The 22,901-nt window shown below is 42.6% G+C and overlaps 1 protein-coding gene across 1 annotated transcript in view; it reads left to right on the top strand.

Annotated features, from left to right (window-relative positions):
- The window catches only part of ITGA2 (integrin subunit alpha 2), a 111,609-nt gene that overhangs the window by 13,698 nt on the left and 75,010 nt on the right, over positions 1–22,901 (top strand). The window contains exons 3-10 of the mRNA XM_075847559.1: positions 12,297–12,403; positions 14,158–14,249; positions 16,056–16,170; positions 16,614–16,741; positions 17,260–17,408; positions 17,492–17,642; positions 18,788–18,953; positions 21,236–21,312. Of these exons, the coding sequence (XP_075703674.1) occupies positions 12,297–12,403; positions 14,158–14,249; positions 16,056–16,170; positions 16,614–16,741; positions 17,260–17,408; positions 17,492–17,642; positions 18,788–18,953; positions 21,236–21,312 (985 nt within the window). The remainder of the gene's footprint in view (positions 1–12,296; positions 12,404–14,157; positions 14,250–16,055; positions 16,171–16,613; positions 16,742–17,259; positions 17,409–17,491; positions 17,643–18,787; positions 18,954–21,235; positions 21,313–22,901) is intronic.

The following is a 22,901-nucleotide window of genomic DNA, read 5'->3' on the forward strand; positions in this document are numbered from 1 at the left end:
TTCTTAGACGATAACCACACCAGATCCCCGACCATAAACAAGGGGTTAGCAGAACGTCTTCTATCAGCCTGAGTTTTTTGTATGCTCTGGGACGCCTCTAGGTTCTTCTGAACCTGGGTCCAGACTGTGCACAGTTCCCGATGAACGACCTCTACCTCGGGATAGTTGGAACTACCAGGTGAAACGGAGGAGAACCGTGGATTAAACCCAAAATTCGGCGAGGGGAATGAATGAGACCCAATCATATTGACAGTCAGAGATAAAACACCTTAAATATTGTTCTAGAGACTGATTAGTCCTCTCGATTTGGCCATTAGTTTCAGGATGGAAGGCAGAGGAGAAGGACAGATCAATCTCAAACTTTTTACAGAAGGCTCTCCAAAACAATGAAACAAATTGTACCCCTCTGTCCGAAACAATATTGACAGGGACCCCATGGAGACGCAGGATGTGTTTGACAAACAAGGTAGCTAACGTCTTAGCATTGGGTAGTTTCTTGAAGGGCACAAAGTGGCACATCTTACTGAAGCGGTCTACTACAACCCACACCACCGACTTGCCTTGAGATGCAGGCAAATCGGTGATAAAATCCATGGAGATATGGGTCCAAGGTCTCTGGGGAATGGGCAAAGAACGTAGTAAGCCCGCTGGTCGGGACCTGGGAGTCTTGGACCTAGCACAAACCTCACAAGCGGCGACGTAGGCCTTAACGTCTTTAGGCAACCCAGGCCACCAATAGTTTCTGGCAATGAGGTGTTTGGTACCCAGGATGCCTGGATGACCAGATAGTGCGGAGTCATGATTTTCCCTAAGTACCCTTAGCCGGAATTGCAGGGGAACAAACAGCTTGTTCTCAGGAAGGTTCCCGGGAGCTGAACCTTGATCAGCCGCAATTTCAGAGACTAAATCAGAATCAATAGAAGAAACGACTATACCAGGAGGCAAAATACAAGCAGGATCTTCCTCCGAAGAAGGGCTGGCCATGAAGCTACGCGACAGTGCATCGGCCTTAATATTTTTAGACCCAGCCCTATAGGTAACCAAAAAGTTGAATCTGGTAAAAAATAGCGCCCATCGAGCTTGTCTCGGGTTTAGCCTCCAGGCAGATTCTAGGAAAACCAGATTCTTGTGGTCGGTAAGGACCGTTACCTGGTGCCTAGCCCCCTCCAGGAAGTGGCGCCACTCTTCAAATGCCCATTTAATGGCTAAGAGTTCGCGGTTGCCAATATCATAGTTACTCTCAGTGGGCGAAAACTTCCTGGAGAAGTAGGCACAGGGACGGAGATGGGTGAGGGACCTGGTACCCTGGGACAAGACAGCCCCCACTCCCACCTCGGATGCGTCAACCTCCACGATAAATGGCTCCATTTGGTTGGGCTGGACTAGCACCGGGGCTGAGATAAAGCACTTCTTAAGGACCTCAAAAGCCTGGACAGCCTCAGGAGGCCAGTGGATGAGATCAGCACCTTTGCGAGTGAGGTCCGTAAGAGGCTTAGCGATGACCGAGAAGTTAGCAATAAATCTCCTGTAATAATTAGCGAACCCCAAGAAACACTGTAACGCCTTCAGGGAGGCAGGTTGGACCCATTCCGCCACAGCCTGGACCTTGGCGGGGTCCATGCGGAATTCATGAGGAGTGAGGATTTGACCCAAAAATGGTATCTCTTGCACCTCAAACACACATTTTTCGGTCTTAGCAAACAGTTTGTTTTCCCGAAGGACCTGGAGCACCTTCCTGACATGCTCAATGTGGGAGGACAAGTCCTTGGAAAACACAAGTATGTCATCAAGGTACACTACAAGAAATACCCCCAGGTAATCTCTTAAAATCTCATTTACGAAATTCTGGAAGACCGCGGGGGCATTACACAACCCAAAGGGCATGACGAGGTATTCGAAATGACCTTCGGGCGTGTTAAATGCAGTCTACCACTCATCCCCCTCCTTGATGCGGATAAGGTTATACGCCCCCCGTAGATCAAACTTAGAGAACCATTGGGCCCCCTGAACTTGATTAAAGAGATCAGGAATCAAAGGAAGGGGATACTGGTTCCTTACGGTGACCTTATTCAAGTTACGTTAGTCAATGCATGGCCTAAGACCACCATCCTTCTTCCCTACGAAGAAGCCAGCACCTACCGGAGAAGTAGAGGGGTGAATGTAACCCTTGGCCTGGCATTCCTGAATATACTCTCTCATGGCTTCACGTTCGGGACAAGAAAGATTAAATATCCTACCCTTAGGGAGTTTAGCTCCTAGTACCAAATCGATAGCGCAATCGTATTCTCTATGAGGAGGTAACACTTTGGAGGCCTCCTTAGAGAAAACATCAGCGAAGTCCTGAACAAACTCAGGTATCGTGTTCACCTCCTCAGGGGGAGAAATAGAATTAACAGAAAAACATGACGTCAAGCATTCATTACCCCATTTGGTAAGCTCCCTAGTATTCCAGTCAAACGTGGGATTATGCAACTGCAACCAGGGAAGGCCCAAAACCAAATCGGACGACAATCCCTGCATCAACAGCACAGAGCACTGCTCCAAATGCATGGAGCCAACAAGGAGTTCAAAAACAGGGGTATGCTGAGTAAAATAACCATTAGCAAGAGGAGTGGAGTCGATACCCACTACCGGGACAGGTTTAAGCAAATCAATCAAAGGCATAGCTAGAGACATAGCAAATTTCACAGACATGACATTAGCAGAAGACCCTGAATCCACGAAGGCACTGCCGGTAGCAGACCTACCACAAAAAGAGACCTGAAAGGGAAGCAAGATTTTATTACGTTTCATATTTACGGGAAATACCTGTGCGCCCAAGTGACCTCCCCGATGATCACTTAGGCGCGGAAGTTTTCCGGCTGCTTATTCTTACGCCTAGGACAGGTGTTCACTTGATGCTTGTCATCCCCACAATAGAAGCAGAGACCATTCTTCCTGCGGAACTCTCTACTTTGTCGGGGGGACACGGAGGCCCCGAGTTGCATAGGTGCCTCCGAGTCTTCCGTGGAAGAGCGAAGCAACAGGACCTCGGGAGGCATCATGGGGGAGTCAGAGGGGAAAACACAAAAACGTTCAAGTTGTCGTTCCCTGAGACGTCGGTCAAGTCGTACCGCTAACGCCATAACCTGGTCTAAGGAGTCAGAACAGGGATAGCTAATTAGCAGGTCTTTCAGGGCGTTCGACAGACCCAACCTAAACTGGCACCTAAAGGCAGGGTCATTCCACCGAGAAGCTACGCACCACTTCCTAAAGTCAGAACAATACTCCTCCACAGGTCTCTTACCCTGACGTGAGGTCACCAGCTGACTCTCGGCAAAGGCAGTCCTGTCAGTCTCGTCATAAATGAGTCCGAGAGCAGAAAAGAAAAGATCAACGGAGGAAAGTTCAGGGGCGTCAGGAGCCAAGGAGAAGGCCCATTCTTGGGGCCCTTCCTGGAGCCGGGACATAATAATACCCACCCGCTGGCTCTCAGAAGCTGAGGAGTGAGGCTTTAAGCGAAAGTAGAGCTTACAACTCTCCCGAAAGGAGAGAAAAGTCCTCCGGTCCCCTGAGAACCGGTCAGGCAACTTAAGGTGGGGTTCAAGAGGTGAGGTGAGGGGCACTACCATGGTAGCGTCAGGCTGGATGACCCTCTGAGCCAGGGTCTGGACCTGTAGGGAGAGACCCTGCATTTGCTGAGCCAGGGTCTCAAGGAGGTCCATAGTAGTGTGAGGGACCGGGGTAGCCTAGGTATATAGGCTTGTGATTATGTAATGACAGGGGGGTAGGGAAACAGACAGTGAGCCCTAATCTACCCACCACTCAGTCCCTGCCTACTTGCAACGACCTGCCCTAGGCGACGGGGTACAACTGGGCGACGGTCCCTATGCTCAGTAGGTGCATGACATACAAACAGACAAGGGGACACAAGCAAAGGGAAATGGGGCAGTTGCCCACGGCAACACCGTGAGCAACAAGAGAGGTGAACGAGCCGAGTCAAACCAGGAGTGTACGAGGTACCAAACGCAGAGCAGGAGAGTAGTCAGTAAGCCAGGGTCAGTATGAAGCAAGGTCAAATAGCTAGAAGCTGCAGCAAGGCCAGGAAACCACACGAGAAGAATCACAAGCAAAGGAGGAACAGGAAAGGCAGGTATAAATAGACAGAGGGCGGGAGCTAGTTCCGTCTGGCCAGGTTGCGATAGGCTCTCCCACTCCTAAGCCTGCCATCCTGAGTGGTGGAAGATGGAGTCAGTCTCAGAGACATAGAACCAGGTGCAGACTGATTACCCATGGGCGTATACACAGAAGTTGTGCCTGGCAGATCCTTTACACATTATTTGCAAGGCAACCAAGCCTCAAAACTTTTAGCAAACAAATTAAAAACAAAAGCAGCAAAATCAAGAATCCCATATCTTTTGGACAGCAATAACCACAAAATCCTAAACCCTCAAGCAATCGCCACTTACTATACCTCCTTATACAACCTTAAAGATGACCCCCAAACCATCCAACCATCATTAGAGTGCATAAAGGATTTTTTTTAAAGGTGTAAAACTAACAACCCTCTCCTTCTGAACATCTGGAAACCCTCAACAGAGATCTCTCCATAAGTGAAATTTTGGATGTTATACGTACTCCAAAACTCAACAAGTCTCCAGGACCAGATGGTTTTTCAAACGAATACTTTAAAAAGTTCTCAAATACCTTAGCCCACTATCTCCTACAATGTTTTCAAACTATCATTTCATCCGGGAGAAATGTTGCATGCATTAGTTGTTACACTACTCAAACCGGGCAAATCCCCAGATCCACCTGCGAATTGTAGACCAATTTCATTACTAAACACAAATTTGAAAATATTTTCCAAATTGTTAACGTCCAGACTTATTAATATTCTTCCCTCCCTAATCCACTCTGACCAAGTGGGTTTTATTAAAAACAGGCAGACCTTGGATGGTACAAGGAGATTTGTTGATATCATTGACATTGTACACTCGCGTCGGACGCCTTCTCTGTTACTCTCCCTGGATGCGGAGAAGGCGTTCAACAGAGTCCATTGGGGTTATTTGCATATGGGCCAATTTAGCTTCTCAGGTCCCTTTCTTTCAGCTATTGTCTCCTTATATTCTTCACCAAGCGCTACAGTTTACTCTTCAGGTCTCTTGTCTCGCACATTCCCAATTTCTAATGGGACAAGACAGGGTTGCCCTATGTCACCCCTTATCTTTGCCCTTATGATGGAGCCTTTTGCACAGTCTATAAGATCTTCCTCCCTTATAACTGGTATAACAGTTGGTGACGCGGAACACCGTATAGGATTGTTCGCGGATGATGTGCTGATATCCGTCTCCAATCCTAGTATATCTTTACAAGCCATTCTGAACATAATTCTAAATTTTAGTAATGCCTCATATTATAAAATTAACCTTTCCAAAAGTCAAATTCTAGACCTTGGCCTTCCCAATTCACAACGTATTGACCTAACTCGCAAATTCCATTTCAAATGGGTGAAAGAAGAACTATCCTACTTAGGTACTAAACTAACTTATCCCCCTTCTAAATTATTTAAATCAAATTATTTACCCCTTCTGGAAAAAATCAAAACAGACCTGATTAACCTTCGTACTCACGGAATATCGTGGCTAGGGAAGATAGCGGCAGTAAAGATGATCGTCCTACCAAAATTCTTATAGCTGTTTCGTAATATCCCAATTTTGGTTCCTATTTCATATTTAAAAAATCTCCAAAAACTAATCCTACAGTTCCTTTGGAAAAGAAAGAAAGCACGTATAAGGGCACGGCCAGACGTGGCAGAGTTTTTCCGCTGCAAATGTTAGTGCAGATTTGGGGCAATTACGCAACGAATCTGCACCAACATTTTCATATTTGACAGGTAATTCAGACGTTGCAGAAAAGACAGCGGATATGCCACAGATTTCCGTTTTTGCATTGCAAAGGCTGAAATACGCAGTGAAATTCCGCTTCTTCTCCGCAACAGTCAGTGCATGCTGCGGAGGGAAAATGCCGCACTGCAGCCTATGGTCCGCAGCGGAGTTTTCCGCAACGTCTGAACTAACTTGCCTAAATATGTATTGAAACAACAGTAAAAAACGGCCGCTGGAGAATTCCACTGCGGACTGTCCGCAGTGAAATTCCACAGTAATTCTGCCACGTCTGGCCGTGCCCTTAAAGCGGATATTTTGTATTTACCTCCCTGACTAGGGGGTTTGAATTGCCCATCTATCCTAAAATATTATAGAGCCGCCATATTGGACCAGATTCGTCCTTTATGGTCTAAAGATATGGCTAAACGTTGGGTACACATCGAACTTCAGTCTCTGAAGATAAACCACTTTAAACACTTTTTAGTGGCTGTGTCACCCCGCTAAAACCGCGAAAATCGGCGTGCAGGTAGAGGAAAATTTGCCTCAAACTTCCAAACGGATTTTGAAGCAGAATTTCCGCCTGCAAAAAACTCAGTGTGAACCCAGCCTAACTCTAATCCATTTTCTTTCCTTTTTGTTTCTTTATTTTTGTTTTGTTTTTGTTTGTTCTAATACATAGATACTGTTCCGACTGTACCTTGTATCTCACCTGATGTTCTAAACATAATATATGTACAGTCTTGTTTTGTTGTGTATAAATGCACTATGAAAAAACAATAAAAACGTAATGTTTAAAAAAAAAAAGCGGCCGAAGTGTATATTCAAACTTGGCAGATTTCTTGCAAAAATTTATGCGACTGTCTGATACATCTGAAAGAGGCTTACAGAAATCCATCTGCATGCTGCAAAAGTAACCCCATTCACATGTATGGAACTGATTTTCAGTCACAGAAATTTCTGCAACAAATCTGCCTCCTGCGAATCTACTCTAAGGCACCCACTCTTGGGGTGGCAGCCATGCTAGAAGCCTCGGAGCGTTGTTTGGTCTACCTGAGCTTCGGCGAAGGGGGACCATCGATGTTCGATCCTTTGGGCCTATGGTACGGAGGGTCGGGGAATGGTTATGCGGGGCCTCTCTCCTTTGGGAGAAGGGCTGTGATAGACCGCATCCTTTGTGCACTTTTTTGTGTGGCACCTCTGCACTTTTTTTGCACTTCGGGGGATAGAGAACAACGACTCAAGCTTTAAAAAAGAAAAAAAAATCTACTCTAAGGCCAGGATCACACACAGTTTTGATGCAGTTTTTGGTGCGATTTTTGAGTCAACTCCTGTGTTTGGCTTAATATCTGTATGTGTGATCCTGGCCTAAAGATCAAAAGGTAGTTGCTTGCATTATATAACATTATCTGTATCTGTGTGTGGGTTATAATCTCCAGAGCAAGTAACACATATTTCTTAATGTATGAGGTTAATCGAAAAAAAGACCAGAAAAAGCGCATTAAGGATTTTTTTAAACAAACCTCAAACCATAAACTGCAAATGTACACAATCTGGTATTCAAGAAGGTCACTGGAGAATATTTGTATTCGTGGGTTACACTATTTAGACATCCAATACTAATACACGACAGGATGTTACGTTAAATGTATACATTTCGAAAAATACAAGACAGGATGCATTATGTGGTTGTCCATTAATTACATTGGGGTTTTCTTCATTATTATACAAGCATTGAGTCTTATATTTTTGCCACTCAAGTCAAAGAGTTTTGGCTATGATGGGATTTTTTTAAAATTATTGGTGTATTAAACTATTAACAGCTAAGTATCACATCTGTTTTGTAGATACTTTACGTAAAATATTAGGGAATTGAATTAACAACTGTTTTATTACATGTACAGTTAATCATTCTTATGTCATTAAACGCTAGCCTATATGTTATCCGAAACGGCACACAAAAAACAAGACCATATAGAGCTACATTGTCATCAGAGAGGGATTGCAAAGTTATAAATATACAGTATCCGGTATTTAAACCGCTCTGTAATTCATATGTACAGCGCCCTGGATGTTAATGGCGTTTAGAAAAATAATAATAATTCAACTGACCGGTTTTACACGGGAGTAATACAGGTGCATTTTTGCGGCCACAGATTCCTACCTTAAGGGCAGATTCACACGAACGTTGCGTTTTTGCGCGCGCAAACAACGCAGCGTTTTGCGAGCGCAAAAAACATTTGACAGCTGCGTGTGTCATGCGTGTCTGATGCGCGGCTGCGTGATTTTCGCGCAGCCGGCATCATAGAGATGAGGCTTGTCGACGCCCGTCACTGTCCAAGGTGCTGAAAGAGCTAAATCTTTCAGCACCCTCGACAGTGAATGCCGAACACAACAGCGAAAAACCTGTAAAAAAAAAAGATAAAGTTCCTACTTACCGAGAACTTCCCGGCCGTTGCCTTGGTGACGCGCCTCTCTTGACATCGGGCCCCACCTCCCTGGATGACGCGGCAGTCCAAGTGACGGCTGCAGCCTGTGATTGGCTGCAGCCTGTGCTTGGCCTGTGATTGGCTGGAGCTGTCACTTGAACTGAAGTGTCATCCCGGGAGGTCGGACTGCAGGAAGGAGACAGGAGTAATCGGTAAGTTAGAACTTCGTTTTTTTTTACAGGTTCATGTATTTTGGGATCGCAAGTCACTGTCCATGGTGCTGAAACAGTTTAACTCTTTCAGCACCATGCACAGTGAATGTCTCCCGACGTCGCGGACCGGAAATTTTTTTGCCGGGTTCGGCCAAAACGAGTTTGGCCGAACCCGGTGAAGTTAGCTTCGGTTGTCGGGGTTCGCTCCTCGCAAAGACACTCCGTTTCGATGCTTGGAAACAGAAAAGCACGTGGTGCTTTTCTGTTTCCATTCATCCTTTTGACAGCTCGTGCGCTGTTTCAGTCGGTTCGCACGGAAGTGCTTCCGTGCAACCTGCCTGGTTTTCACGCACCCATTGACTTCAATGGGTGCGTGATGCGTGAAATACGCAGAGTTATTGAACCTGTCGCGTATTTTGCGCAGTGAACAAACGCTGCGCAAAATACACGGACTGTGTGTACTGCCCCATAGACTTCTATAGGGCATTGCGTGCCGCGCGAAAACCACGCGGCCTACACGCTGCCAAATCACGCTCGTGTGAATTCCCCCCTAAGTCTAATGACCTGAACTACGTAACAGCATCATATATCCCTATGATGCTGTTAGTTCCAGTCATTAGGCTCCAAGTCGAACTAGGGCTAGACTTGCACCTGTAATATAGGCGCTAAAAAAATCATTTCCTACCAAAAAAAAAAGCCCCAACGTTCATCTACATCATGGGACAAGAAAGGGTTAAATTTGCTTGTGATATGTAAAGGAGTTTTGCTCCAACATTTTATTTTAAAAATATCTGATTAAGTCTCTGTTCACACTTTCATTCATGTTACCATCATGTTTTTCCAGTAATTTTTATGAGTAGTACTGCAGACCGCGCTAATCTTGCCGTCAAAAATAATGTAACCCTGACGGACCCTATTAAAGATAATTGGGTCTATTGGGACTTACTAATACAGTATCCGTTTAGAAACATTGATCTGTCATAGATGTCAGAGCCTTATAACAGATAGGAATGGGATGGCATGACTGCTGCCCTGCTGCTTTTTCCTCCTCTGCTGGTCGTATAGTGACAATTTACGTAGCTTAGTTTTGAGTTGGACATTTGAGTCTGACACAGACTGGTTGCTAGGAATATACTAGGGAAGAAAACTGCCACAGCTGAATGCGGTTGTCAGGCAGCCTGTCCATAGCAACCAGTCTATCTGACATTACTCAGCTCTAACCCCAAAAAGTTCAGATAGTTATTACATTGGAGGCTTGGCAGCAATACAACTTTCCCTAACTTTTGTCTCTTTATGTTAGTTTTTTTTTCACACTGCAGTATTTTGGATTAGTTTTTTTAAGCCAATAACCAGGAGTGGAAAATAAACAGGGGAAAAGTATAATGGAAAGATTAACATTTCTTCCATGTTTTAGACCCACTCCTGGTTTTGGCTTACAAATACTGACCAAGATACTGCCGTGTGAATGTGGCCATAATCAGACTTTATACAATGAAATATACATGGAGAACATCTGTTATTGTCAGGTTTATGACATTTATGTACAATGTCAAGAAGATGCTCTAGACACTGGCACTTTATGGGTTACCTTATTTATACTGAACTTTTTATATGGGGGTCTCCACAGTAAAGCCTGTAGGGAGTTACATATGCAATACTTAATAACCTTTAATAGTTACATCTGGTTTGGATCTGGTCTCCTCTGTAAAACATTTAAAACGCACCGAGAACAAAGTAACGACATGCAACTTGCTACAACAGCTTTAATAGAGAGGGAATTTATTATAGAAGGAAGTGCCACTGACGATAAAAAGAAATGACTATGCTATTATTGCACGGCACGCTAGGGGGCAGTCTTCACAATATCTAACGCCCTGTGTAGTGTTCTTCTTGTCCCTTCTGGGTGTCCTACTCTCATTCCCACAGCACTGTGAATACCTAATTAAGATAAAAAATACTCATCATTTACATATAAATGAACACTATTCAGTACATTCAGATGTACTTTTTCCATCTGCAAATGCCCATCCCCCAGGGTCACCAATAGGAACTGGCCTACTGTGCCTATAGGTAAATCGACCCTTAGGGCAACCGAAAAGGCTCTGCCTTATGGGATTTTGCCTGCTCATGAGAGAAATGATTCCAATAATGGAAGTCTGTTAGGAAATTGCTGTATATTCCTGGATTTGCCGAGTTTCTTATTTGGCTGAACTCTTGTGTTAGCATTGGTTCTACATAGGATTGAAATCACCTTACACTAAACAGAGCAGCTACAAAGAGTTAAATGGCAATTCAGAAGTGCTGCATTTATTTGAATGACTATAGTAAAGCAATACAGAACATGCCAGCATTGGTATATTATCTTTATTGCGTGGTACAGGGGCCAACATACCACATGGGCAACCTGTGCAATTCAACAGGGGCCCTGTAGGTAAGAATGCACATGCTTCCTACTGTCTATTGGATTGAATATAAGGGTATGTTTACACGAGGTCATTACGTCCGTAATTGACGGACGTATTTCGGCCGCAAGTACCGGACCGAACACAGTGCAGGGAGCCGGGCTCCTAGCATCATAGTTATGTACGACGCTAGGAGTCCCTGCCTCTCTGCCGGACAACTGTCCCGTACTGAAAACATGATTACAGTACGGGACAGTTGTCCTGCATCGAGGCAGGGACTCCTAGCGTCGTACATAAGTATGATGCTAGGAGCCCGGCTCCCTGCAGTGTGTTCGGTCCGGTATTTTCGGCCGAAATACGTCCGTCAATTACGGACATAATGACCTCGTGTGAACATACCCTAAGGGTCAGAGCTAATTCATTTCATGGTTCACAAGTACTGGTGGATTGTGGGAGAGAGTTCAGATTAATGCTCTATGTTGAGTTATTTGACAGCAAGTGGCCTATTTGCCATTCTTGCAAGGGGCCCCTCTGTTGTCTGTGTCCGTCGCTGGTGTGGTAAGTACTTTTCCTCAAGTGGAGCCCCTCACTGATCCTAGGGTGCAAAATTTTGGTATATTTATACAGTCTACCAGTTCTATATCATCTGCTTATTCTTAAATCGGCAACTTGCCATAGCATTGTGGGCACTTTGTGACTATAAACTAGAAATAGTCTGCTTTGTGACAGCACTACTACTTGGTAGAGTTTAATGAAAATGTTGTCTGAACACGGTAGTTAAGGATAAAGACGTTTTAAAAAGTAAATAAAAAAATGATCCTATGCTACTTGTATACAGCTCCTACGCACTCCAATATGTGTCAATGGTTATTGACTACAAACACCTAGCATGGCCTGATCCTCCAGACATATGTTTCCCCACACCCTCTGCCACCTCTTATTTCTAAACTGCAGACAGTAAGCAAGGGGGGTTGATGGAAGAGAGTAACACATATTGGAAAGATCAGACTACACAGGGTTTGTTTGTAGTCAGTAACCATGGAGACACATACACATAAAACATACACATAAAACATACACATAAAACGGTAGAACTTTTGGAGCCAAAGTGTTTAGATGCACTGGAGCAATAAAATATGCTTGAAAAGTGCACATAAGCAGATAAATACATAGTAGTGCAGGGTCATGAAGCTAATGAGGGTTACAGATGGGGGAAGACAAGTAAAGTTTTTGGGTCTGCCAATTTACTATAATTCACAAATTGTAACTATACTGCTAGTGTATGTATTTCAGTAAATTATTGTATAGTATTTTATTGTAATCAGCTTAGAGCCTTATAAAACATATTTCACATGTATTGTAAAACTTACCCATATGTACTTCCCTTAGGTTACTGGTGAGTTCTCCTTGGAGCGGCTATCCCCAGAACAGGATGGGGGATGTGTATAAATGTCGTCTTAACTCACAAACAAGTTGTGATAAAATGAACCTGCCAAGTAAGTCGTTCTTAACATGCATAAACAAATCAAGTTACTACATAAATCTATCTATCTATCTATCTATCTATCTATCTATCTATCTATCTATCTATCTATCTATCTATCTATCTATCTATCTATCTATCTAATCATACACAGTGGTAAGATCCTTTATCTTGACTTTTTCAATGGCTTTTGTTGTGTGATATCACGCTGCAGCAAGTTATCAGTCAAGATAAAGATGGCTACATCCGTATCTATCTATCTGCCGTGTGGACCAAAGTCTCTTTCACTATAAATTCCTATGAGATGCTCAATGTGAGTCTCATAGAAGTGCATAGTGAAAGTGACTTCCGGCCCACACAGCAGACGCTGTAGGAATCGGCCAGTCACAGTGCGGTCACATGACCGAATTGTGGCCGGGATATTTCTGCAACAAAGCGCCCAGTAAGAGGATGGCCTGTCCTACCTTTTACCAGGTGTACTGAACAAACGGTGGATACAATAAAAAAAAAAAAATTACTGTAGTGTCTATTTAAGTTTGTAGCTGATTATTTTATATTTTTAAAAACTTCCCTGGAGGCGGCCATATTTGATACACACACTTCCTTCCTGTATTGTCTGTACAGTAAGGTGTGTGCGCTTTATGGCAGCTGCAATGAATGGTTCGAAAAATGTCAATAGATAGAAATAGAGTACTACGCCTCCTTCAGAGACCAGGGAGTGACTGCTGACCCTGTCGGTCTATATGACTGATGACTCTGTCCCGTCTTTATGACTGCTGACCCTGTCCCTTCTATATGACTGCTGACTCTGTCCGGTCTATATGACTGCTGACCCTGTCCCGTCTATATGACTGCTGACCCTGTCCCGTCTATATGACTGCTGACCCTGTCCCTTCTATATGACTGCTGACCCTGTCCCGTCTATATGACTGCTGACCCTGTCCCGTCTATATGACTGCTGACCCTGTCCCGTCTATATGACTGCTGACCCTGTCCCGTCTATATGACTGCTGACCCGGTCCCGTCTATATGACTGCTGACCCTGTTCCGTCTATATGACTGCTGACCCTGTTCCGTCTATATGACTGCTGACCCTGTCCCGTCTATATGACTGCTGACCCTGTCCCGTCTATATGACTGCTGACCCGGTCCCGTCTATATGACTGCTGACCCTGTTCCGTCTATATGACTGCTGACCCTGTCCCTTCTTTATGACTGCTGACCCTGTCCCTCCTATATGACTACTGACCCTGTCCCGTCTATATGACTGCTGACCCTGTCCCGTCTATATGACTGCTGACCCTGTCCCGTCTATATGACTGCTGACCCTGTCCCGTCTATATGACTGCTGACCCTGTCCCGTCTATATGACTGCTGACCCTGTCCCGTCTATATGACTGCTGACCCTGTCCCGTCTATATGACTGCTGACCCTGTCCCGTCTATATGACTGCTGACCCTGTCCCGTCTATATGACTGCTGACCCTGTTCCGTCTATATGACTGCTGACCCTGTCCCTTCTTTATGACTGCTGACCCTGTCCCTTCTTTATGACTGCTGACCCTGTCCCTTCTATATGACTGCTGACCCTGTCGCGTCTATATGACTGCTGACCCTGTCCCTTCTTTATGACTGCTGACCCTGTCCCTTCTATATGACAGCTGACCCTGTCCCTTCTATATGACAGCTGACCCTGTCCACGTCTATACTTTTACTAGTTCTCATTTAGCAGTAAATGTTTATAAGTAAGAATTTATACATCTTGCAGGTGCAACTGTAATCCCAAATGTCACTGAGGTAAAGGACGAAATGAACCTTGGACTGACACTAATAAGGAATGAAGATACGGGTGGATTTCTGGTATTCAATGATAGATTTTATTTATCTACTATGTTTGTTAAACTGAGATAAAATAAAGCATTTATTTCTTATTTTAGGGTTTCTAAAGGTTACTTTAAATCTGACAATTATTACTTTCCTTTCACTCCCAAAACAGCTTGTTTGTCATGGCATGGGCTCACTAGGAATGCTATAAGGTTTCTAGGTTGATGTCTCAAGGAAAATTATTTAATATTCTTTTTTGGGTAAACCTAATAATAATCAATGTATAGATGTTCAGATAGCTCCAGCACTGGGGGGAGGGGGTGCACGTATAGGGGCCCAACCCAAATCTGTATAGGAAAAAAGTATCCGGCACACCAGTTGAAGTAAAACTAATATTTTTATTCTTGTTATTAATCTTAGATGCGAGTGGCAGAGTGCAACGTTTTGGTCTAACCGACCTTCTTCAGGCACTGTGCCGTACTGGGGAAACGCGCACTTTACTTTTTAGAAGCTGCTGGTTTCTAAAAGCGGCTGCCATATTGATTGTTATTTAACGACCCATGAAATACTTATATGTAAGAAATGGCTAAATAAAATATTAAAAGATATTACTAGTGATAGACGTTGGTTCCTTAAGCCTACAGGAGGAAACATTTCAGAGGGTCCACACTCCATCTATACAGAACATGTTATCATTGCACAGACCAGAGATATATTCAATAAAATGTAATTCTTTTTTTTTTTTAATCCACCCATAAGAAATAGACCCCAGTGAAGGGGTAGGCAACCTTTTTGTATGGCGTTTTGATAAAAAAAACAAAGATGAAGAACTCAGTATGCCACACAAACATGAAAGTAATATAAGACAAACTGTTACGATGTATGTGACATAAACTAATGAATCAGTTAATTAAACAGTTAATTAAACTTGCATTTAGTAAATATATTAAGAGCGGTTACTGAACACCAGCTTGGAGGGGGAGGGGCTGCACACAGGAGAGAGAGCGGCTACTGAACACCAGCTTGGAGGGGGAGGGGCTGCACACAGGAGAGAGAGCGGCTACTGATCACCAGCTTGGGGAAGAGAGGGCACGTAGAAGTGACCCGCAGCTACTGAACACCAGCTTGGGGGAGGGGATGCACATAGGAGAAACAGCAGACAGATATCAAGGACACACATAGAAGATGGCGGCGGCGCTGATCACCAAGAGAAAGAGCGGCGCGGCGGCGCTGATCACCAGGAGAAAGAGCGGCGCTTCATTATATGGTATGCTTATCAGCGCTGAATACCAGATAAAGAGGGGTGCTGCATTGTGTACTGCCAAACACACAATAAAGCCACACCCAGTGTTCAGCATTTATCAAACATAGAATTAAGTGCCAATTCGTTCTCCTGATTCTGATCTCTCATGAGCTCTGCCAAGCTCTTAATGAAGCACCTCCCTCTCCCTGTGTTCAGCACCACCAAGAATACAACGGCTCTGGACACCGGGAGAAGGGGGCGTGCCAAAAATACATGCCCCACGTACCTGATGTTGCACGTGTGCCACAGGTTGCCGAACCCTGCCCTAGTGGCAAGTAATTGGCTCCAAAGTAAGCTCCAAATAGGGCTGTCTTCTACTGGACCTTTGGGGCACATTTTTTGTGTCAAAGCCTGGGCCCACTGGAAGATCCTCTCGTGTGACCTGCTTCTCTCAAGAGTTCCTCTTTTCTTCATAGAATCCTTCTAAAGTCTTGTGTCATGGAATATAATTTGGGATATATTGTTCCTGTGTACAGTGATGTTGAGAGGGTGTATGTGCAGCAGTGGCCCATCAATACGTTTTGTTTTTTTCTTTGCAGACATGTGGCCCCTTATGGGCACAGCAATGCGGAAAGAACTATTATGCTACAGGAGTATGCACTGACATAAGTCCTACCTTCCAAGTACTAAGAAGCTTTTCTCCTGCTCTTCAAAGTGAGTGAAACTTGAAAATTAGGTTTATATTCAAGAAGATTGAAGATGTTTCTCCTCCTCTCTCCTTCTTGTTGAATCTTTTAGCTTTTTTTTATTTTTTTCTTCTTTCTCATTTTTGTTTTTGTTTTTTTTAAATTATTATTATTATCATTAATATATAGTAATCATCCTAGAGATATTATTATGATTATTAATAATAATTATTAGTATAAAATTATAATATATACTTATATTATATTATGTATTATTATTATAATTTTTATTATTAATAGTCATACAGGTGATTTTATTATCAAATATTCTAACATAATAGTAATAAGAAAGTTTTATATTTTGTATTACAATTCTTTTTACTAATAAATAATATTGTCAGCATAGTGGTGTAAGTATTTTTTTTTTTTACTATTTTTTAATATTTAATAAGATTGTGTTTTGCCCCTTAGCCTGTTCTTTTTACATCGACATTGCTATTGTCTGTGATGGCTCAAACAGTATTTATCCCTGGTCAGCCGTACGGAATTTCTTGGTGAAGTTTGTCGAGGGCTTAGACATTGGACCGACAAGGACCCAGGTATTTTTGTTATTTGTGATTTGAATTTCCAGTTTGAAATAAGTAAATTATGTTTAGAATTGGCTGTGATTTGTATCCCTACTTTTATGTTAAAGAACATTATTTGTGACGTAAGTTTAAATGATAGCTTCAGCCAATATAATAATAGAAATGTAATTTCCAGTTAATAAAAATAGACTCACCATTGATGTAGCTACATTTTATTTGTAATTCAATGCTGACATAGCATAACGCCATGGGACTTCCAGCATATTCGGTGTCTCCACCACCCGGTCCCCATCTTACACAGCACTTTTTTTGGCTCATTGCAAATTTACTTCATTACGCTGTCAGTGGCATTACTTGGGCTTTACTTCATACCTTTATAGCACTTTATGAGCAGGACTGATCAGGTAATATAGCAGGACAGCGACAGGACAATCAAATGTGGTGGAAGGGAATCTTATCTTTTGTGGTCAGCTTTATTTTCATATACCTTCTCTTCATCTATGATAACTGTGGATATCTTATATTTGAAGGTGAGTCTCATTCAGTATGGAAACTACCCAAACATCATGTTTAAAATGAACACCTACAAGAATAAAGACACCATGAAAAATGCAATATCAGGCATTACTCAGATGGGAGGAGATCAGACAAACACTTTCAAGGCAATTGACTATACCAGGTATGGCAATAACACAAAGGCGCTTCATAATGAAATAGTTTCAGTCGACCAGTTAATAAACCATCTTTCTCAACGTACAACAGACAGTATGCTTTCTCAGCTGAATATGGAGGTCGGCCAAATGCCAACAAGGTGATGGTGGTCATTACTGATGGGGAATCTCATGATAATGCAATACTAACAGAAGTCATCTCACGCTGTGAAAGTGATAAGATCACCCGATTTGCCATTGCGGTAAGTGGTTCCTAATTGGCTTGTTGTATCACAGACAACAACTTTATATATTGCGAGACTCCCAAAAAATAGCTGATTGTTAGGGACACTTTGTTCTGGTTCCTAGAGGGCAGTCCCCAGCATGGTATCCTCATCTATGATGTCCATATGCCCAAACAGGGCATGTAGAGGGGTTGTCCTGATGGGACAACCCCTTTAATAGTAAACTAAAATCAAAGCTAGGATGATACATCTAGTAATAGACTAGCAGACACACTATAAATCTTCCTAAAGTGAACCACATCACTCATATAAACAGTACATGCACTTCTAACTTCTCTTTCCAACTCCCCGCCTGATCTTTACCTTCCCCCTTTTTTCTTCTGTCTGACACTTTCACCCCATCCTTTAACATTACATAGGTTAATTTGAACATATCACTCACCTTAAGAATAATATAACTGGTGCTAAATTTGAACTATTTTGAGCATTCTGTAATAAAAGCTGAGCTCTGATTGGTTGCAAAAGGCAACAAGGCTGCTTTTTGCTGTTAGACATTTATGATAAATGAAGCCCATGAATGCCCTATCTATATGTTCCTGTTCCTGTTTTTTTTTTACTGAAACAGAATACATGCTCGCGGGCAAATACCAAGGGTCCATGCACAAGGCTTTGCTAGTGCACACACCCTGTACAGCAGCATACAGAGCCCCTATGGCTCCGTACTATGAAACTGTAGGCAGCCCGCGTGCCAGCGTATGGTGCCTCTGTGAAGCACTGCAATGCTTCTAGGAGAGAATATCTCTGTAATACATCATGTGATGGATTCACACAGAATCTGTATAAAATCAGGGACACATGAAGTTGCGGTATGAGCCCATAGATTATGGTTGGGTACCACATATGGCTGTGTGCATGAAGACTAACTTCCATGCTTTTACATTGCATCTGAATAAAATGAATCCAGCCAATTAAGTAATTGAACCATTTTCAGCACGTTATAGGGTTGATGACAGGTAGGAAAATTTGTGTGTACCTGCCACAGACCTACAGAATTTCTAGAAATCCTCTGCTTAGTTAGTCCTGGGGTCATAGTCTTACACGAATATATAGAACATTCTAGAAATTTATAAACTCGCTTTGTTAAAATATTTTGTATCTTTTAGGTTTTAGGTTACTACAATAGATACAATATTGACAGTAAGAACCTCGTCAGTGAAATCAAATCCATTGCAAGTGATCCCATAGAGAGGTTTTACTTCAATGTATCAGATGAAGTGGCGCTGTTAGATAAAGCTGGATCCCTTGGAGAGAGAATTTTTAGTATAGAAGGTACAGTAATGCTGTTATAAAATTTCTATCATGTTTTAAAATGTTGTACAAAGCAATATTTATACAGTATACCCTGATCAGTCATAACTTTAAAACCACTGACAGGTAAAGTGAATAACATTGATTATCCCATTACAATGGCGCCTTTGAAGGGGTGGAACATATTAAGCTGCAAGTGAACAATAAGTTCTTGAAGTTGATGTATTGGAAGCTGGAAAAATGGGCAAGTGCAAGGATCTGAGCGTCTTTGACAAGAGCCAAATTGTGAAGGCTAGACGACTGGGTCAGAGCATCTCCAAGCAGCAGGTCTTGTGGGATGTTCCCAATGGTTAGTACCTTCCAAAAAAGATTAAAGGAAGGACAAACGGTTAACCGGTGACAGGATCATGGGCGCCCATGGCTCATTGATGCGAGTGGGGAGCGAAGGCTAAACGGTCTGGTCCGATCCCACAGAAAAAGTGCTGTAGCACAAATTGCAGTAAAAGTTAATAATAGTTCTGATAGAAAGGTGTTAGAACACACAGTGCATTGCAGCTTACTGTGCTTGGGGCTTCGTAGCAGCAGACCAGTCAAAGTCCCCATGCTGATCCCTGTCCACCACCGGAATTGACTACAATATGTTTGTTAGCATCAGAAAATAACTATAGAGCAATAGAAGGCGGCGGCCGTTTTGATGAACCATGTTTTTATTTTTTACATGATGTGGACCGTCGGTTGCCTGTGAATTGCTTATCTGTGGAAGAGGTGGCACCAGGAAGACATGTACCAACTACTTATACATTGTTGCGTTGTCATACCACCTACCCTTTCATGGCAACGATATTCCCTAATGGCAGTGACTTCGTTCAGCAGGATAATGTGCCCTGCCACACTGCAAATATTGTTCAGGAATGGTTTGGGGAACATCATAAAGAGTTCCTGGTGTTGACTTGGCTCCAAATTCCCCAGATCTCAATCCAATCGAGCATCTGTGGGATGTGCTATAAAAATATGTCCGATCCATAGAGGCCTCATCCACAACTTACAGTGCTTAAAGGATCTAGTGCTAACATCATGGGGCCAGATACCACAGGACACCTTTAGAGGTCTTGTGCAGTTCATGTCTCGATGAGTCAGAGCTGTTTTGGGGGCATGAGGGGGACCTACACAAAATTAGGCAGGTGGTTTAATGGTATGGCTGGTCGCTGTATACAAAAAGACATATGGTACATATTTAAACAATTTCAACAAGGGAACTTTATTGATCAGGGATGTGTTATTATAAGAAGACTCAAATAACTAACCCAAATGTGCGTGTATCTATCTCATTAAACCATACATGCACTGAATCCCTGAAAAGGCAGGATTAATGTTTACAGCCCCCTACCCCTCACACTTACAGGGGTAGAGTTGAGATATGGAGGGTTGCTTGATGGGTACTTTATGTTAACTTTCTCAGTCCCAGAGATACCTAAGAAAGAACCCAAATGGATCACACATGTTATCTTTAGGACCCCACGTGTTTGGTTTAGGTCTGGGTGTTCTGCATGCTATACAAATGATTCTCTGGGGGTTAATTCTTTGGTAGGAACAGAGGCATAGTAAGATGTACTGGAGTGGAGTGAGTGGTTACCACTGTCAAGGTTGTTTGACTTGGTTGTCAACGGCGATCAAGGTTGAATCAAAATCAAAGGGGCAACATCATAGACAAGTAGTAACAATCAGTCTGCACAGTAAAGAATTGTAGACAAGAACCAACACAGTAATAATGAACATGGGTTTCTGTGATGAAGTGGTATATCTACAAAACAAAGCAATTATGATGGTAGCCTGAAAGCTATGATTCTGCATAAAGGCAGTGCCCGAGGGCCAATGACCAGAACTGGCCCACAGCCCTTGAGTCAGATGAAATAAAGGGTCTGCAAAAAAATAGAAAATAATTAAAAACAAATTAGATACATGTTTAAAGTTATAGTCTTAACCTGGCTCAAGTATATTACAACTATGGTCATTGATAAGTGGCCCATGACTATTATTATCAATCTCTGCCAATTATAGATGTAGCCATCTTTATCTTGACTCTTAACGCATTAAATACACAGTGGCAAGAAACTTTAACTTGACTTTTTCAATGGCTTTTGTTGTGTGGTATCATGATGCAGCAAGTTATCAGTCAAGTTAAACTTGGCTACATCTGTATTTTATGATTTCACAACAGCAGGAAAGCCACTGACCATTGCATACTCATCTTACTTTTAAACTTTCAATATCAGTATATTTCTGAGTAACTCTCTTTTATATAGGTACAACACAAGGAGGTGAAACCTTCCAGATGGAAATGTCCCAAGTTGGCTTCAGTGCACAGTATTCAAAAACGAAGGTATTATGAAGGTCCTTATACCCATGACTTATGTTTAATCTGCTTTTTGTAGACCAATATTTCATAATCTGTGGCTTTCCAGATGTTGCAAAAAATACAACTTTCATCATGCCCAGTATGAATGGAGTTGTAGTTTAGCAATAGAAGGGGAGCCACAGGTTGGGGAACACTTCTGTAGACAAAGTAGCAACCCATAACTGATATAGCAGGGTTTGGGCTTACATGTTCAGTTCTCAAAAAAGTAATACATGTCTTGGATAGTTTTTCTTCTGTATGATGTATTTTCCTTGTTTATGGATATTTTGTGGTGTAATGTGCAATCCTCCAATCTTACACATTGGAAATCAGTCTGGTGCAACTTCTATTGGTCAAGCCGTTGTAGCTGCATAGGGTTACCCAATTGTGTGATTCGCTGCGTGTCTATAGGCGTCCGATTCAGCTGCTGCGCCAAATTGTGCCAAAAAAGTGGTATACATGCAATCCACCAAATTTATTATGTGTTTTAGACACCTTTTGTACCTGTGTTTTAGACACTTTTGAAAAGTGTCTAGAAAAAAGAGCGTGTCTAAGAGGAATCGTAAAATGCGCCATATTTATTAATGACAAGCACCTTTCTGTTGCCACAACATACTGGTGTAAGGTATGGCAGCCAAAACATGACGTAAGGAAGAGAAAAGTGTCTAACATGTTCAGGAACATGCGCCAAATTTATCATACAGTGTGTGTCATTGTGATGAATTTGGCGCATTTTCTGCCTGTCTGGTCTGGTTTTATCCTATATAATTAATAACTTGGCACCATTGAACAAACTAAGCCACAGTCTATCCCTGATAGTCTAAACTAACTATGTTTTAAAGGGAATGTGTCATGTATTTAATTTTAGTTTAATTATATAAATATTATATTATATATTATTAATAAATTCTATTTAATTATATAGATCAGAGTTTCCCAACCTTTTCAGGCTTGGGGCACCCCTGAAAAAAAAACATTTTCAGGGTACCCCTACCAAAAATAGTTTACAAAAAGACCAAAAAACAGGTATGTTAACACAGCGTTTTTTGTAAGGCAGAACAAAAAAATCTGACTCAAAATCCCTTTAGATTTTGAATTGACAATTGTTTCATGCTTTTTTTTTAAAGCCATTGATGCTAATGCAAAAAAGCAGGCAAAACAGCACTCCAAACGAGCGCCGCAGGTTTTATCTGCTTCCTATTAATTTCAATGGGAGGTCAGAGGCGGAAACCACTCAAAGACTATCAGCCACCCACTCACAGTAAAATGACCATCAGCCCCCCTCACAGTAAAATGACCATCAGCTCCCCCAGTAAAGTGTCCATCAGCCCCCTCCAGTAAAGGGACTATCCACCTCAGCCTCCCCCAGTAAATTGACCATCAGTCCCCTCCAGTAAAGTGACTATCAGCCCCCTCAGTAAAGTGACCACCAGCCTCAGCCCCCCCCCCCCCCCCATTAAAGTGACTATCACAAGTATATGGAGAGATATATACTATCCATATATGGACAGTGATGTCAAGGGATTCTACACACTGTCCATATATGGGCAGTGATGTCAGGGGATTCCACAGAG

Source organism: Rhinoderma darwinii, chromosome 1, assembly GCF_050947455.1.
Source record: "Rhinoderma darwinii isolate aRhiDar2 chromosome 1, aRhiDar2.hap1, whole genome shotgun sequence".
In the NCBI taxonomy this organism is placed as follows: Eukaryota; Metazoa; Chordata; class Amphibia; order Anura; family Rhinodermatidae; genus Rhinoderma; species Rhinoderma darwinii.